Source organism: Planococcus citri, chromosome 4, assembly GCF_950023065.1.
Source record: "Planococcus citri chromosome 4, ihPlaCitr1.1, whole genome shotgun sequence".
Classification (NCBI taxonomy): Eukaryota; Metazoa; Arthropoda; class Insecta; order Hemiptera; family Pseudococcidae; genus Planococcus; species Planococcus citri.
Window position 1 is genome coordinate 26258207 of NC_088680.1, and position 18451 is coordinate 26276657.

Below are 18451 nucleotides of genomic sequence, written 5' to 3' on the forward strand. Positions count from 1 at the left end.
TAAATTTTTGTAGAAATTTCAAGTCTCATGAAAATGTGCTGGAGGCTCTAGTTATTTTCAAAAAACCGACGGAGAGACGGAGACTCCAAAACAACTTGAAATCTACTTTCAGTCGACTTGATAGCGATGTTGAAATTGGATTGCGGAGTGAATTTTGAATTCTCAGCTCTGTTTGATAAAGGTTTAAGGAAATTTCGAGCATTGAAAAATCTGATGGGGGCTCTAGTAATTTCCAAAACGTCGCAGAAGGCTTCAAATGAGTTTCGAATATTCTATGTGTTTTCTTTCAGTACCTATCCTTTGTCCTCAGCTTCTCGCCCCACCAACTATTCAACTATGCCTACTATGCCCTTATAGTCGGGGAGCCCGCTTAAGGATCTATTGCACCCCCTCCCCCGTCGATTCTCCGGGGCAACTTTTTTCTTAAAGCGGGAGTCCTAAGGAACATTTATAGCCTTTGTACTAAAAAAAAGTGGCCCTACTTACAAAATGGCGGCCATTTTGATTTACAGGTCAGCCGAAATCGCAGATTTTGCGTTCCAACATACGATTTGCACAACATTTTTCAAACTGTACAAAGGTAGATCGAAAGATCAAGCAAAAATTTATCACCTGTCAAAATTTCAAGTGCTAAAGTGCGTTTTTCGATTTTTGGTGAATTTTTGAAAATCAAATTTAGGCTAAAAATGAGGGGAAAAATCAAAATTTTACTAAATTGACCAAGAAAGCTGAAATCTGGGATACACCCTATTTTCGACATGCCAAATCGATTGGAAACTGTTTCAAACCGTTTTGAGCAGTTCTGGAGCCTCCAGAAGTTTTTGAAACTCAAAATTCCCACAAAATTTCACCAAAATGGAGTTGGACTGTTGAAAAGCTGAAATTTATTCTGCAAACTAATTTCAATGCGCTACGAAGTATTGCAGGTGAAAGTCAAGTCATTTTGGAGCCTCCGGCCCACTGTGACAGAAACTGCAAAAACTGACGCAGAAGTACCACTCGCCACGCTAAAGCTCGATGATATAATTACAAATTGCTTAATGTCAGGTTTTTCTGCCGACCATAAGGAGTTGGTGAAGAATGCACTTAATCAGGCTGGTAAATTTTTCGATCCAGACAAGTGGAGTGTTGAAATTGACGTCCGTGAAGAATCTCAAGCTAATAAATCGGCAGATAAAACTGAAGTTTCGACTCCGGAAGAATTTGAAATTCTATCGAAACCAAATGAAACCGATGATCGAGCCAATCAGACAAAACAGCCTGAAAATAGGTCCGGTGATGCTCAGACTGGCGGTATCAAGAAATCTGATTCTACTAACGTTGCATCGAGTTCGTCAGGTTCTAACGCGAATCTTTCAACCGAACAGACCAAACCGAAGAATGTTACATTGATCAAGACTGAAAAAATCGATTGTCTGAAATCTGATCCGAAGCCTACTGAAAATGCAAAAACTGACACAGAAGTACCAATCACCAAACTAAAGCTCGATGATATAATTACAAATTGCTTAATGTCAGGGTTTTCTGCCGACCAGAAGGAGTTAATGAAGAATACACTTAATCAGGCTGGTAAATTATTTACCGATTCGGGCAAGTGGAATGTTAAAATTGACGTCCACGAACCGCCTCCTCAAGCTAATGAATCGGCGGATAAAACTCATGTTTTGACTCCGGAAGAATTTGAAATTCTGATGAAACCAGATGTAACCGATGATCAAGCCAATCAGGCAAAACAGCCTGAAAGTCGGTCAGGTGACGCTGTCATCGAGCAAGATGATATAAAAATTCTTCTCGATCATTTTTCACGTCTTCTCGAGAAGAAAGATTGATGATTTCATATTTGTAGTCGATGTAGTTGTCAGAAAATTCGCTTTTGTTTTTTTCTTTATTCGTATGATAGTTCGTTAGTTTTATTGTAATGTACTATACCTCTTCGAAAAATTCATTTTTTATTCTGTTTAACTAAGTACGTTTTTACTGATTTTTTTGCATTTTTGCAGTTTTTCATTTTATTGAAATTTTTTATGAGAGGAATAATGTTTTTGTGTTGGACTCAATTTTTTCTAAAATGCATTTTTAAAAATTAAATATACCCTTTTACTGAATGATTTTTTTTTCATTCATTTAATTTTTCTAATCTTGTAATAATTTTACTGTCTGATTAGATACATTCAGTTTTTAGTTTGTTCATGATTATTCGTAGATATTAGGCTACTTTTTACATTTATCAAGAATTTAATGTTGAGAGTATTTTGATTTGTTTCCGTTTTCGCGAATTTATTTTTTATTTTTACGGTTTAATTCCTCCAAAAAAGTGGTTCACTCGTCGAGTATTTTCTCTTTTTTTTCATCAAATTTTTTAAATTTGGGAATGACAAAATATCCTATAAGTTGGTATAATTCGATTTTCAATTCCCTTTTGTTCAATGTTGAGAACACATTGGTTTATTTCTGTTTAGTTAGTTTATTTTTAGAATACATCCGTTCCTTTTATCATAAGTGATGTTTTACGTAAGGAATGTTTTTTTTTTCTGGTGTTGAATTAATTCTATGTAGTTGAAGTTGATGGAATAAAAATATTTGAAAAATTTCGAAGTACGTTTTAATTTTTTTTTCCTTTTAAGTGCCATTAGTAGGGACTTATACTCAGCTGAGATTGGTCACACGGAAAATAATCATTGTGTGCATTGGTATTGAAAAGAGAAACAAAATGAATTATTAACCTTTAAAAACGAATTAGGTATTTATTTGAAGTTTCGTGAGAAATCGTGGAAATTGAAAGTCTTTATTCGAGCTTGAAAGGGAGTGATTGAAGCTGCGACTTGAAAATCTGACATTTTCTCTATGAAACGTATCCCAGTAACACCCGCAGTATTGAGGAAGAAGTTTGTCATCGTAAATTATGCGATAATCTGGAGAAAATTTAAAAAATCGTCTGGAAAATTGGTCAGAAAAACCTTGAAAAGTCAGTGAAAATGACTTGCCAAAAAATCCAAAAATAATGGACACCCCTATCATCAAAAATTGAAACAATAGCCAAGAAAATTTACCTTACAAAAATTATAAAATTGTCTTCTTCACGAAATAACAACGTTGGGATAAACTGAGTGTGCTGAGAGATTTTTTTTCATAACCATTCTAGGTGACCCTCAAAACATGACTGTGTTTCCCACATCTAAAAATCCCCCGCTCCGCCCCCCCCATTAGGATTTTTCAGGCTCAAATGTCTTAAAATATAACTAGGTTTGATCGATTAATATTTGTTTTTCAAGGTGTCTATTGTCTAACAGGTCCTACTGGTTCTATTAATTAGTCCTACTAAAGTCCTACTTTTCAACAATTTTATCCAAAAGTCCTACTTTTTTCAAATTTTCAATTTTTTTCTATTTTAACGAAATTTTGAAGAAAAATTGAGAAAAGGGCTCATTTATCGACTTTTTTAGATTTTGAATTGCACATTTATGAGAGCTTTCGCCCTCGCTTCGTTCGGTCTATTTGCTCTCTTTTATCACATAGAAAACGTATTGTTTAAATTCAAGAAAAGTTTGAAGGTTGAATCAGAAAAATAAACTCTTATTCTTCATAAAGAAACTTTTTGTTTTTACTTCTCAAAATATTATTGAATTTTCGAGAGCTTTTGGCCTCGCTTCACTCGGGCTTGCTGGCTTATTTCTTTTTCAAGTTTGAGTTTTTTCTAAATCATAATCATCCTTCGAATTTTAAAATTTTGAAACAAAAATAATAAACTTCTTCATATATCACACATTTGCCTTCATCGTTTCGCTCGGGTCCGTTTGCTATTCTTATTTCAATTTTAAATTTTCCAAAGAACATTATCTTTAAAATATTGAAGCAAACTAATGAACTTTTCACAAGTAACTCATCACACAAATAAACGTCGTTTTTATGCCTCTCAAAATACTGATTCTCGAGAGCTTTTGCTGTCCTCTTTTCATTTTGAATTTTTCAAAAAAAAAATCATTCGAATTCTATCGTTTTTATGCCTCTTGGAATAATAATTTTCGAGAGCTTTTGCCCTCGCTTTGCTCTGGCCCATTTGCTTTTTTTCCCATTTTCAATTTTTCATCAAAAAATGACTAATCAAATTTCAAAATTTTGAACCAAATAGTTATTTGAAATATTTACAATCGAAATTGAAGAATTCGACTGGAATTTAATTTTAAGCAAACATGATGTGATATTCATCAATTTCTAAAATTAATCGGTAAATTTTAAAAATTCATCGCTAATAACTTCAAGCTTTGTTTTTTTCCTTGTTATAATTGAAAAATTCGAATAAAATTTCACATTTTTTCATCCCCCCTTTCTCTTTGAAAAATTCCATAAGTGCTCGGAAAATGACCTACTAAAAGTCCTACTTTTTCATTCTGAAATTTTGTTATAGACACCCTGTTTTTGAATTTGGACCAAAATTGAGGAATTTTGTTCCCACTGAGGATGTGAAAATTCCATTTTTTTTTTTGAAAATTAATTCGTCAAAAAAAAGGATTAAAAATCTTCGTTGTAATTTTTTCGAATTTTAAAGGGTGAGGGGTGACTCTCAACTAGGTGTGAAAGTTCAAAGTTCGATGTTCTACCTTTTACCATTCAGTCGTGAGCTTAGACTTTGTAAAATGATCATCTCATTATTGTTCTTTCGTAGTTCGTTGCAGCATCCAGCTTCCCTCTACCGCACCTCAGACCTATCATTCGCTAGTAATCTTTGAATGCTTTGCTATATCTGACGCTACACGTGTACGATATGCATTTGTCGGTCCTTCTCCTTGGTGAATAGGCTGGCAGACAGGGTAGGAGACATTCTGCATCCCACTTCTATTATTATTGTTGTTGTGGTAGAGTAGAGTAGTATTAGTGTGCTCGTGACGCGAATACTATGTAGATACTCGTAGATATGTGTATTTAGTTAGAATTTGATGTGATTTGTCTAGTTCTGGCGTTTCGTGTAACTAATAATTTACATACATACTTAATACCTGCTATCGAAGTGGCAGAAGTACAGAGTGACCGATGATAAGCCTTATAAGTAATTTCGTAGATCGACGTTCGAAATATCTTTTGGGTGGGTGTTGAAAAAAGAGATTAAACTAGTGCAAAAAGAGTTTGAGAATATTTCGTGAACATCATTTGCCATCAAAATGAATCGTTTTGAGGATTTTTTGGAATTAATGGAACTCCAAGCTGATCGCGAGGGCCTTACCGCACCTTCACCCGCATCCCAGGACACTCCGCTTGCTAACTGTAATGAGAATGGGTTTGAATCAGAATCAGAAACGAATGTCGGTATCGCTCAGGAGCCACGTCTCAGATTCCAGACTAACCGTGAAAGTTTACCTGTATCTTCAGTCTTACCCGAAACAAATGCTTTACCTGTACCACGATCACCACCGATCAATCAACTAACGACGAAGACCCTTGCTGACGATAAATTAGCCTCGTTTTGGCGTAAGCAAAATTTTTATATTCAGATGATCGCATCGTTAGAAGAATCCATCAATGATCTCGACGTATTCGAAGCTGATATCGGGTACAGTCATCTCGCTTCTATTTACAAATCGTTCATGTCAAATGTAGAAGAAATCATGCTTTTTGTCGCAAACATTGATTTCGATCGCCAAATTAAAATTACTAAAGAAACGCAACGCAGAGTGATTTCTCTTCAGGCATCTTTGAAGAAAATAATATCGAAGAAATCATCATCCAAAGTCAACGATCAGACTGGTGGAATCGAAATATCTAATTCTAGCGGTGCATCGAATTCTCAAACTTTAAACGTGGATCTTTCGATCGAACAGGCCAAAACAATGGAATCAGGGATGAAGCTTGCAGGAGCTGAACAAACAGATTGTTCGAAATCGGATGAGGATCCCGTTGTAACATTAATAAATACAAAATTTAATGAATTGTGGAATTTTATAACACTTTGCGCTGTATGTAAATTGATAATAGATATCGGTTTGTTTTATCGTTCCCTTAGGTACGGGTATTAGGTATTCTGAACAGTAAAACGGATGAATAAATGTATAGGTACAATGGTACATGAGTACCTAGTTTGATAGAATTGATACATTTTTTGATCAAGTTTTATTTTTTTAAACATTATTTTTCATTTATGTAGTTCAATTTGATTAAGTGAAAATATTTCGGTATTTCGTAACAACATTTTAATTTTTTTTTCTTTCGCAGTGCCCATATAATGACGAAATAAAACTATGTAATTTTCTTTATTAAAAGTTAAGATGTTTTAGATGTCTTGTGTTTCAATACCATTCCATGTTTTACCAAGTATAATTTTGTGATTTTTAGCATTTTTTGTTAATTTTATTGTTATCAAAATTTTATTCAACAACTTGTAAGTAATCTACTCAAGTTAGGAACAAGAATAAATGGTACAAAAAAAAAGTCTATCAAAACTTTTTTTGGTCACTTTTTAAGAATTTCGAGCCTATAAAATTGGGATGGTGGTTTTTGGAAATTTTAAAAAATATGTCTCGCGATCTGTCAAAATAGGTTGAAATTTGTCGAGAAAAATCAATAATTGTCTAGGTATTTAGAAACTTTTTTTTTTAATTTAATTTTTAGCATTCTTGGAGGAAATTTGATTTTTTTTTTAAAAAGAATTTCGAGTCCCAATTTGAGTGACAATTGTGAGGGTTTTTGAAAAAAATGTGTCATGCCAACCATACTTAATAATGGTTTGGGATTTTGACAAAACACCAAAAATTTCAATCAAACTTTTTAAAAGTTGGTTTAAAGATGTTTGAGCCCAACAATGGGTCACGAATTTGAGAGTTTTTGAAAAAAGTGTTTTGCAACTTATTAAAATGAGTTGAAATTTTGTTATAAAATGAAAAATATTCGTCGAAGCTTTTTTGAGCTCTTTTGAATAAATTTAAGGCCAAAATTTAAGTAAGTATTGGTTTTCGGGGATTTTGAAAAAAGTGTCACGCTATCGATCAATTTGCCGAGAAAATAAAAAATTTTTATTAAATTTTTTTGGTAAACCTTTTGGAATAAAATTTGAGTTCTTTTGAAAGATTTTGGGCCCGAACTTGGGTCATGATTACTTGATTAGTGATTATAGAATGGGCTGAAATTTTGACAAAAAATTGAAAATTTCCATCAAAATTTTTTCGAGTCTTTATTGTGGAATTTAGAGCCCAAAATTGAATCATGAATTTTAATGGGTTTCGTGCATCCTACCAAAATGAGATTTTACAAACAATTTTTTTTTTCATAACTTCTGACAATTTTTTAGCTCAAAATTGAGGTACCTAATAGTTTTTGAAGGTGTTAAGCGACGTAACAAAATGAGGTCAGATTTTGCGAGAAATTACCTACTAACATTTCTCTTTGTGATTTCAATTTTTTTTAATTCAGCTCACGAAAATAATTATAAAGTTGTCTTCTTCACAAAAGAACAATGTTCGAAAAACTTGATTGTCCTGAGAACATTTTTTTCATGACCACTTCTCTCGTAAGAGTCGTATTTATTGAAGAAAACACAAAAAATGTATTTTTGGAGAACCCCCCCCTCCACGATTGGGATTTTTTGGGCTCAAATGAATAACTGGGTCAAATTCTTTTTGAAAATTAGCTGGTCAAAAAGAGGTTTTAAAAAATCTTTGTTGTATTTTTTTTTTTTTTTTTAATTTAAAAGGTGGCTCTTAATTAGGCGTGGAATTGTGGAAGTTTGATGATTCTACCTTCTACCGGTCAGACGTGAGCATAGATTTTGGAAAACAATCATTTCGTTCTTAGGTTAGCTCGTTGCATCATCCAGCATCTTCTCTCGGCCGCGCCGTCGCCCTAAACGTTACCTTTAACTCTATACGTGTACGATAAACATTTGTCGGTCCTTGGTGAATAGGCGGCAGACAGGGTAGGAGACATTTCGTTTCCCACTGTTGTTATTATTGTTGTGGTGGAGTAGTACCTACATATTAGTATGCTTGTGATGCGAATACAGAATACTCTGTGTGTGTGTGTGTAGGTACATTATTTAGTTCGATTTAGTTAAAATTTGAAGTGAATTGTCTAGTTCTGGTGTTTTGTGTAACTAATTTACATACCTAATACCTGCTATCGAAGTGGCAGAATAACTGTGTGATCGATGAGTAATTTCGTAGATCGACGTTCGAAATATCTCTGGAGTGTCCATCAGTGAATTAGCACAGGTAACCTGATTGTTGAAGAAAGAGATTCAGTGGCGTGCACAAGATTTTCAAATTAAGGCGCGAGTATGGTGAGGAGACCACCCACCCGCCAATTTTACCCCGCCACCCACCTCCTTCACGTACACACGTGCAAAAAAATTTCAGTGTCGTTTTTTTTAAATTGATATTTTTTCAAAAAATGCGTGAAAATTTGCTGAATTTTGTTATTTTGAAAATATTATTTGGAATCGTCTTTTCTCAAATTTTAGTTCCAAAAAAGGCTCAGATATTTTTAATTTGAAGGATCGAAATAGCATTATTTTTTATGGGAAAATAAGTTGTTGATTTTTTTAGATTTAACATTCTTCAAATTTTAGGTTGTCAATATGTACTTTAATGAAAATTCAAATTTCTAAAAATGCATTACTTTTGATATCAAAATGAGTTGATTTTGTTGGTCTTCAAATTCTTTAAATCTTAAAAGTTAATTTTTTTTAAATTTTGATTTTAAGAAAGAAAAAGAAATTAGCTGGAGCTATGCGCGAGCAAAAGTTCTCAAAATTCTATGATTGTATCTTTCTTCTGCTCTTTTTGTTAAAAAAATATTTGTAGTGGCTCGAACGAAGCAAGGGCAAAAGCTCTCCGTAATTTAGAATAATTCTTGATAGATGAAAAAATCGTTTTTCTGGCCTTATTCTCTAATAATAATTTCAATCCTGGAATAAGAAAGTATGTACTATTGAAACGAGCGACGCGAGGACAACACCTTTCAAAAATTTATAATTTTAAAGATAAAACGACTTTATTTTGCGTTGGCCTTTCTTCTCTTCAATGGAGTGTCAACTGAAAATTGTATACATACTCGTATGTTTAAGAATAAAAATTAAAATACCACTTTTGCCAAATTAAACAACTAGGTATGTATTAATTTTTTTTTTTTGAATTTTTTGGAAGCTTTAAACATGGGATTTCTTAATTTGGAAAATGGAAAAAAATTGACACGAACGAAATGAGAGCAAAAGCTTTCGGAAGCTCGTATTTCAAGAGGTAGGTACCTTTTAGCTCTAAAATGTTAAAATTTTCTCGATGGTTTTTTAAAAAATTGCACCTTGAAAAAGAAAACTGAACAAGCCTGTGCGAAGCAAAGGCACAAGCTGGAGAAAATTTGTGTTTTGAAAAATAAAAAAAGATATGTTTTTTACTTGAAAAGTGTATTTTTTTGGTAGGTATAACATTATAAAACATTTTTAATAAGTATAGCTAAGTAGGTACCCACTTCGTAGATTTTTTCATAAGTTCGATTTGAAGAAAAAAGAAAAAAAAACAGAGAAGCCCTAGTGAAGCGAGAGCAAAAGCCTTCGAAAATTTATATTTTGAAAGGTAGGTAGAAAAATAATGTATTTTTTTGGGATGAGTCTATTTTTTTGGATCTGAATTTTTAAATTTGAATAGCACATAGGCTTCAAAAAGTTTTAATTATTTATTCGCTCGGGCAAAAATTTTCGAAAATTTATAATCCTGGAGGTAAATGGTAATGTATTTTTTTTTTTTTTTTTTTTTTTTTATAAGAAAAGTCAATTTTTTCACCTCTGACATTTTTTCAAAAGTGGGAACAGATATTTTCCAAATTCAGAAAAAGACACACATTTAGCTCGAGCGAAGTAAGGGGAAAAGCTTTCGAAAATGTGCAGGTATTATAGGATATTCAAGTTCCAAAAAGATGCAGTATAGATGGAGAGTCGGGGGATGCCTCCCTAACTTTGACATTTTTTTAAACAACAATTTTCTAAACATTTTAATTTTGGAATATTGGAATAGTGATATTGAAATTTTTATTCCCAATCTTTTATCAGGTTGAAATTTTTGGCTCGTCAACCAACACCTACCCCCCCTCCCCCAAAACCCTGTCGCGGCCTCCTTGTTAGGCCTGTGCACGCCACTGAAGAGATTAAACTAGTTTAGAAGGAGTTAAAGTATATTTCGAGAACATCTTACTTCGTTGCAGGTTCGTAAAATTCATCGACCATCGGCGATATTTGTCATCAAAATGAATCCTGATGACAGTTTTGAGAATTTCTTGGAATTAAGGGAATTCCAAACTAATCGCGAAGGCCTTACCACACCTTCACCCGCATCCCAGGGCACTCTGCTTGATAACTGTATTGAGAATTGGTTTGAATCAGAATCAGAAACGAGTTCCGATATCGCTCATGAACCACGTGTTAGATTCCAGACTAATCATGAAGGTTTTCCTGCGTCTTCATTCATACCCGATTTACCCGAAACGAATGCTCTTCCTGTACCACGAACAACGGGTAATCAACGAACGACCGAGACCCTTATTGCTGACGATAAATTAGCCTTGTTATGGCGTAAATTAGATTTTCTTATTAGAATGATCTCCTCGTTAGGATCTGTGAATAATGTTAATGCGATTGAAGCTGATATCAGGTACAATCATCTTATTTGTCTTTACCAATCGTTCGTGTCAAATGTAGACGAAATCATGCACCTTGTCTCAAGTATCGATTTCAATCGCCTGATTGAAGTTGCCGAAGAAACGCAACGAAGAGTAATTTCTATCGAGGTATCGTTGAAAACAATAATGTTGGACAAGTCACCATCTTCTACCGCTTCCAAGGTGGTCGATCAAACTGATAGAACTGTGAGACATTCGATATCAGATAGTGATTCGGTTGTGACAAAAAAAGCACGAACTGATGCAGACGTGCCCACTGAACTACTTAAATCGGATCAATCAGCTACTGTTACTTTTGATACCATGCACGATTCGCTTTGTAAAAACATCGAGCTGAGATTATCAAAAAACGCCAAAAAAAGGAAAACAAAAAAAATGAAAAATAAAAATGTTGAAACTGCTGTAGCAGAGACGGCTCAAGTTCAACTTGATGATTTGGTAAATAAAACCAAATCCATGAGTGTAGAAATAATATCGAAGAAATCACCATCCAAGGTCAACGATCAGACTGATGTAATCGAAATATGTAATAATTCTAACGTTGCATCGAATTCGCAAACTTCAAATGTGGATCTTTCGATCAAAAACTCCACATCTGCAGAACTCAACGGGATAGAGCAGCTGTTTATGGCGTTTATAATATTTTTAATACTTTTCGTTTTTTGCATACCGTTAATGGGCCTCTTAAAATTAGTATAAGTACTCGTAATTGACTTATTTTAAACTGTAAATAGTATGATGAATGAGGTAAATAAATAAATAAATAAATACTACTCATTAGATGGATGAGTACAAGTAGTTAGGCGGATAAAACATTTTGATTTTTGATCAAGTTTTTTTCTTATTTCAAAAAAAAATGTATGAATTATCCAATTAGTGAGTTGCAATCAATTTCCAGTTCATTTGCAGTTACTCGTGATCGTTGTATTTTACCTATAAAATGTTCAATGTTGAGAACATTTTGATTCATTTCTCTCTCTTTTTTTTAAAAAAAAACTTTTTTTATTATTTTTCCCCTCCAGTTCCATTGTAATGTTCTACAATTTTCTTCATTAAACTTTACAATTTTTCGATTATTTTCACATATTTAATCAAGTTTTAAGATTCTTCTTGTATAATATAGATAAATCTTGTGTTTTAATATCATTCTGTATTTTCATTTCTTTATTAGGTGTAAGTAGAATTTTGGTCTCGAAATTAGGTCATTCGGCAGTTTTGAAGAGGGTGTAATGCGGCCTATCAAAATATGCTAAAATTTCGATAGAAAAACAAAAATTTCCGCCAGAACTTCTTTTTGGATCCGTTTGTAGAATTTTAAACTGAAAAATTAAGGTCGTGGTTTCTGGAGTTCTTAAAAAAGAGGCCACGCGACCCAGCAAAAAAAAATTGTCTGAAATTTTGGCAAAAATTGAAAAATTTTAATAAAATTTTTGTGAACCTTTTGAAAAAAATTTGAGTTCTTTTGTAGCATTTTGAGCGCGAAATTGGATCGCGATGTTGGGGGTTATTGAATAAGGTGTTATGCAACCCATAAAAATTAGTTAAAATTTTGATACTTATCAAAAATTTCTATCAAGACTTTTTTCGATCACTTTTTACGAATTTTGAGCCTAAAATTGAGATGATCGTTCTTGGAGGTTTCAAAAAAAGTGCTATGCGACCTGTCAAAATGGGTTGAAAGGTGAGAAAATCAAAAATTTTCTATCAAAAACTTTTTTTGAACTTTTTTGAGTAATTTTGGAGGAAATTTGATTTTTTTTTATGAATTTATAGTCCCAATTTGGGTCATAATTGTAGAGGTTTTTGAAAATTGTGTCATGCAAACGATGATAATTGGTTGGAATTTCGATAAAAAATCAAAAATTTCCATCAAAAGTTTTTTGAGCCTTTTCGAAGATTTTTGAGGTCAAAATTGGGTCACAGATTTAAGGGTTTTTGAAATACATTAATACAATTTTTCAAAATGGGTGAGTTAAAATTTTGAAACAAAATGAAAAATTTCTTGCAACGCTTTTTTGAACTTTTAAAAATAATTTCAAGTCCAAAAGTTTAAATAATGGTGTTTGAGGATTTTGAAAACGGTATCTGCAATCAGTCAGTTTGCCGAGCTAATCGAAAATTTCAATTGAATTTTTTTAATGAACCTTTTTGGAAAAAAATTGAGTTCTTTTGAAGAATTAATGTGTAATGAAAATAGTGAAAAAGTAGTTAATTTAGTCAAAAAGGTAGTGAGAAAATGTAAAAATTCATTATTGTTTTTTTTTTTATTCTGATTGAAATTGAAATAAATACTTTTTATGCAAATTTTCTTTTGGTGTCAACTTTTTTAAAATTTCCATGTGATAAATTTTACTTTGTTAAATTTTTATGTGTGGGGGAGGAGGGGGTGAGTGGAGAACGTTCTGAGAATTTGGTTGAAAAAATATGATGAAAAAGTGGTGATTTTTTCGAAAAAAATCTGGCAGGTACCATGATTTTTACGAAAAATCTAAAATTTCCATCATAACTTTTTTCGAGTCTTTTTGTAGAATTTAGAGTCCAAAATTGAATCATGAATTTTGAGGGGTTTTATATAACTTATTAAAATAACTTAAATTTTTGACGGAAAATTACGAGTATATTTTTCTATTAAAATTTTTTTTGAGCACTTCTGAAAAATTTCAAGTCCAAATTTGAGTTGATGGTTTATCGTTTTCCAAATTGTAAGTTATTCATTTTTCTCGGGTGAAGACTTTATATTTATGAAATATTTCAAAACTGAAACCATAGCGCTTGAAAAATTCAGCTTACAAAAATTATAAAATTGTCTTCTTTACAAAAAAAAAAAACAATATTTGGAAAAACTTGAATGTCTTGAGAAAATTGTTTTCATGACCATTTTCCTCATAGGAGTCATATTTTTAGAGGAAATACGCAAAAAGCCTATTTTTGGAGATTTCGCCCCCTCTTGGACCTTCTAAGCCACACTCACAACTTTCGATATGTTACCTTAGGATGGTATTTTCTACATCTGAAAAATCACCCCTCCTCGATTGGAATTTTATAGGCTTAAAATGTCTAAAATAGCTGGGTTATGATCGATTTGCATTTGTTTTTGAATTTGGACCAGAATTGAGGGCGTTTGTGCTCCCCAGAGGATGTTAAAATTCCACTCTTTTTGAAAATTAGTTCGTCAAGAAGAGGATTTGAAAAAATTTCGGTAGTAATTTTTCTGAATTTTAAATGGTGGTTTTCAACTGGGTGTGAAAGCTCGATATTCTACTTTCTATGTACCAGTCAGATGTTAGCTTGATTCTTGGAAAACGATCACTTCGTTATTATTCTTTCTTGGCTCCTTGCAGCACCCATCTTCCCTGTGGCACCGGAGGACACCGCGCCATCATCCTATTATTCTCAAGTAGTTTTTGAATACATCAGGTACGTAGTACCTACCTACCTGCCTACCTTTGATTCGTACACGTGTACTATATTTATTTGTCAGTCTTTAGTGTATATGCTGGCATTGCTGGCAGACAGGGTAGGAGGCATTTCTCATCGCACTGTTGTTATTGTTGTTGTGGTGGAGTAATATTAGTGTGCTCGCGATGCGAATACTACCTACCTATGTATGTTTATTTGAATTGTCTAGTACTTACGGTGTTTCGTGTAACTAATTTACATACCTATTGCTTGCTATCGAAGTCGCAGAAGAACAGTGTGATCGATAAGTAATTTCGTAGATCGACGTTCGAAATATCTTTTGGAGCAATAGTGTCCATCAGTGAATTAGTAAAGGTGACGTGGGTTTCAAAGAAAGAGATTAAACTAGTGCAGAAGGAGTTGGGACATCTTACCTACTTCGTTATAGATTCATAAAATTCATCGACCATCGGCGATATTTGCTGTCAAAATGAATCGTAATGGCAGTTTTAAGAATTTCTTGGAATTATTGGAATTCGAAGCTAATCGCGAAGACCTTACCGCACCTTCAGCCGCATCCCAGGACACTCTGTTTGATAACTATATTGAGAATTGGTTTGCATCAGAAACGAATGCCGATATCGCTCACGATGAACCACGTGTCAGAGTCCAGACTAATCGTCAAGGTGTACCTGCCAAAACAAATGCTTCTCCTGTACCACGATCACCACCGATCAATCAACTAACGACGAAGACCCTCGCTGACGATAAATTAGCATCGTTTTGGCGTAAACAAGATTTTCTTATTCAAATGATCGCATGTTTAGAATCCAGTAATAGTTTGGATGCAATTGAAGCTGATATCGGGTACAGTCATCTCGCTTCTCTTTACAAATCGTTCATGTCGAATGTAGAAGAAATCACGCTTCTTGCCACAAACATTGATTTAGATCGCCAAATTAAAATTACTAAAGAAACGCAACGGAGAGTAATTGCTCTTCAGGTATCGTTGAAGAAAATAATATCGAAGGAATCGCCATCCAAAGATTCCAAAGTCAACGATCAGACTGATGGAATCGAAATATCTAATTCTAGCGGTGCATCGAATTCTCAAACTTTAAAAGTGGATCTTTCGATCGAACAGGCCAAAATGATGGAATCAGGGATGCTTGCAGGGACTGGACAAACAAATTGTTCGAAATCTGAAGCGAATCCCACTGTAACGAAAGGTATAAGTATGAAAGAATGGATCCGCGAGTTTGCAGATGCTCTCTATGTAGTGACAGTAACTATTGCATACCTGCGTTCGATGGGTATGTTGTAGAATATCGATAGAGCAGTTTGGTGGATGATACATTTTGATCAAATTTAAAAAAAAAACAGAATCTAGAATAGGAATATTTAATTGTCTATAATTAAGAAGTTTCATTCAATTTCCACTTCGTTTATAGTTACTCGTGATTTTTGTATTGTACCTTGCATGATTATTTAGATGGTAAATTAATGTTTAATTTGTTCAATGTTGATAACATTTTGATTCATTCCTCTCTTTTAAAAAAAAAAACGAACAAACAAACAAAAACTTTATTTCTAATTTTTTTTTTTTCATTGTAATGTTCTAATGTTCTATACGTAAGGAATATTTTTTTCGTGTTAATGATTAATTTTTTCGAACGTGTTTTTCATTTATGTAGTTCAATTTGATCAATTGAAAATATTTCGATAGTTCAAAGCAATATTTTAGATAGTTTTTTTTTTCTTTCGTAGTGCTCGTAACGGTGAATTAAATATATTATATTGTATGTACCTAATTATCTTCATTAAACTTTACGATTTTCCTAATATTTTCACATGTTTTACCAAGTTTTAAGATTGTGCTTGCAGATAAGTCTTGCGTTTCAATTTAACACCATTCCAAATTTTCATTTTTTAAATCCTGTGAACCTTTTGGAAAAATTAAAAGAATTTTAAGCGCGAAATTAAGTCATGATGGTGTATATTTTTTTTGAAAAAAGTTATCACGTAGGTAACCCATAAAAATAGGTTAAAATTTTGATAGGTACATATCAAAAATTTCTATCGAACTTTTTTTTTTCATCACCTTTATAGAATTTTGAGCTTATAATATTATCGAGATGGTGGTTTTTAGAGATTTTGAAAAAAACTAGACAGCTAAGCAAAGCTTAGCTGCAAAGTGTGCGTAGCTAGCTGCCTTTTCTACAGCTATAACCGCTATTACTCGTACATATCTAAGTAGTGCATTTCAGAATTCTCATTATCTTCATATATATTACATACAATAATTCATATCATTTTCAAGTTCACATTATCTACAACTTATAGAACTTTTAATCAATTTTTGGAATTCTCAGTGTCTCTAAATGACAAATTTTCATATTTTGTTTAGAATTTCCATTGTCTTCAAATTTATAAAATTTCAAACCAATTTTCAGAATTTGCCTTTGATTCTAGAATTATTAAATCATATAAAATATGTTAAGAATTCGCATTGCCTCTAAATTGCACAAAAAAAATATGGGTAATTTTTACAAAAAATTTTGACTAGGTACATATTTAGCACAATAACCGGATCCCATTCAAAAATACATAATTATAAGTATGATAAAATTTGTTTTGAAAATCAGTAATTTCTAACTGTTCAGTTACAATAATAATTTTTACTGTAATCTTATAGTAAAAATCATCATTTTAATAAATTTTGCTATAACATTAAGTAGTAAAAATGATTTTGTTTTAATAATTTTTACTACAGCATGATAATAAAAATTACATAAACCAAATTGTGTAAAAATTATTCATTTTAAAGTAATTTTTATATCATAAAAAGTAAAAATTACTCATCTTAAGGTAATTTTTACTGTACTTATGGCGCTATAGGTTTAGTAAAAAGTATTTGAATAAATGAAATGAAATTCATTTAGCAAAATGATATCATCATATTTCATAACTTTGTTTTTATAAATTAAAATAAGGGGGCTACAGGGTTCAAAATTCGTTTTTTTTTGCACCAGCATCATGTACTCACTCCACAGCATTTACCTATCCAATATTTCCAACGAAAAATCCGTCACCTATACCTACCTACCTGATGGGGATTCGAACCTGGGACCCTACAATTCCTATTCCTACCTACATGCCCTAACCATTCGACTACGAGTTCACATGGAGGGTTTGGGCATTAAAAGAATATATTTGTTGGGTAAACGCCCCACCAAACCACTCCCACTTGGAATATACAGCTAACAGATGAGGGGTGTAACAGGGTACAATGAGACAGCTGATTTGAAAAGCGGTGATGGAATAGACTGGGGGTATAGCAGGGTACAATGAGCGGCAGGTGTTTTGCAAGTCCCCTTTCTCCTTTTTTAGGAATTTATGCATTAAAATAATGAACTAAAATTGCAATTACTCAGCAATTACCCATCCGAATTGAATGAAAAATAATCTATTCCCTCCGCCTTAATGATTCTCAAATGGTGTCCAATAGGTACAAAAAACAGTTGGATAGTTTAAGAGAACATTCATGTATAATGAAATTTCATTTCTCAAAGCGAAACCAATAGTGTGCTACGCACACTAAAAATCATGCGACCTGTCAAAATGGGTTAAAATTAGGCGAGAAAATCAATAATTTTTATTAATAACTTTTTTGGACATTTTTGAGCATTTTTGGAACTTTTGAACTTTTTTGAATAAGTTCAAGTCCAAAATTGAAATAATGGTTTTTTGAGATTTTGAAAAAAGTGTAATGCAATAATCTATCAATTACCCGAGAAAATCAGAAATCTTTATTGAATTTTTTTAGTGAACCTTCTGGAAAAAAATTTAGTTCTTTTGAAGAATTTTGAGCCCAAAATTGGTTCATGATTATGGGAGTTTTGAAGAAAGTGTCAAGCATCCTAAATGAGTTATTTTTTTATCTCAATGTTATGGGAATGTGTCATTCATTTTTTATATGATCCCAGTCAATTTTCTCGTGCGATAGTTTCGAAGAAACAACTTGTAAATCTGCAATTTTTCAAAAATGCTGAATACTTACAGTTTTGATTTTTTTTTTTGGTTCTCCCTTGAAATTATATTCCATTTTTAAAAGGTTGCATGGCACTTTTTCAAAAATTCCTAAAATTATAACTCAATTCTAGACTCTAAATTCTTTAGAAGAGTCAAAAAAAAATCAGTTTCGTCGAAATATTTAAATTTCTGGCGAAATGTTGACCCATTTTATAGATTGCGAGGTCATCCTCCTTTATGTTTTCGAGGTTGTAGATCACGAATTTGACAATATTTTTTTCGTAGGGGTGAATAGTGGGGATGAACGGGGTGAAAAATTCAAAATTTGATAATAATGAAGTGTGATATGTCTAAATGTATGTTTTTG

General features: G+C 32.6%; 2 protein-coding genes across 5 annotated transcripts in view; both read left to right on the forward strand.

Moving 5' to 3' along the window:
• The window catches only part of CaMKI (Calcium/calmodulin-dependent protein kinase I), a 481648-nt gene that overhangs the window by 368228 nt on the left and 94969 nt on the right, over positions 1-18451 (forward strand). The window lies entirely within an intron of this gene.
• On the forward strand, positions 7841-12966 carry LOC135844735 (uncharacterized). Its single transcript, XM_065363061.1, has 2 exons — positions 7841-8195; positions 10180-12966. The coding sequence occupies exon 2, from the start codon at positions 10222-10224 to the stop codon at positions 11350-11352; it is 1131 nt and encodes a 376-aa protein (XP_065219133.1). The 5' UTR covers positions 7841-8195; positions 10180-10221; the 3' UTR covers positions 11353-12966.

Coding starts and splice junctions, on each gene's coding strand:
- LOC135844735 (XM_065363061.1), top strand. CDS start 10,222: ATGAATCCTGATGACAGTTTTGAGAATTTCTTGGAATTAAGGGAATTC.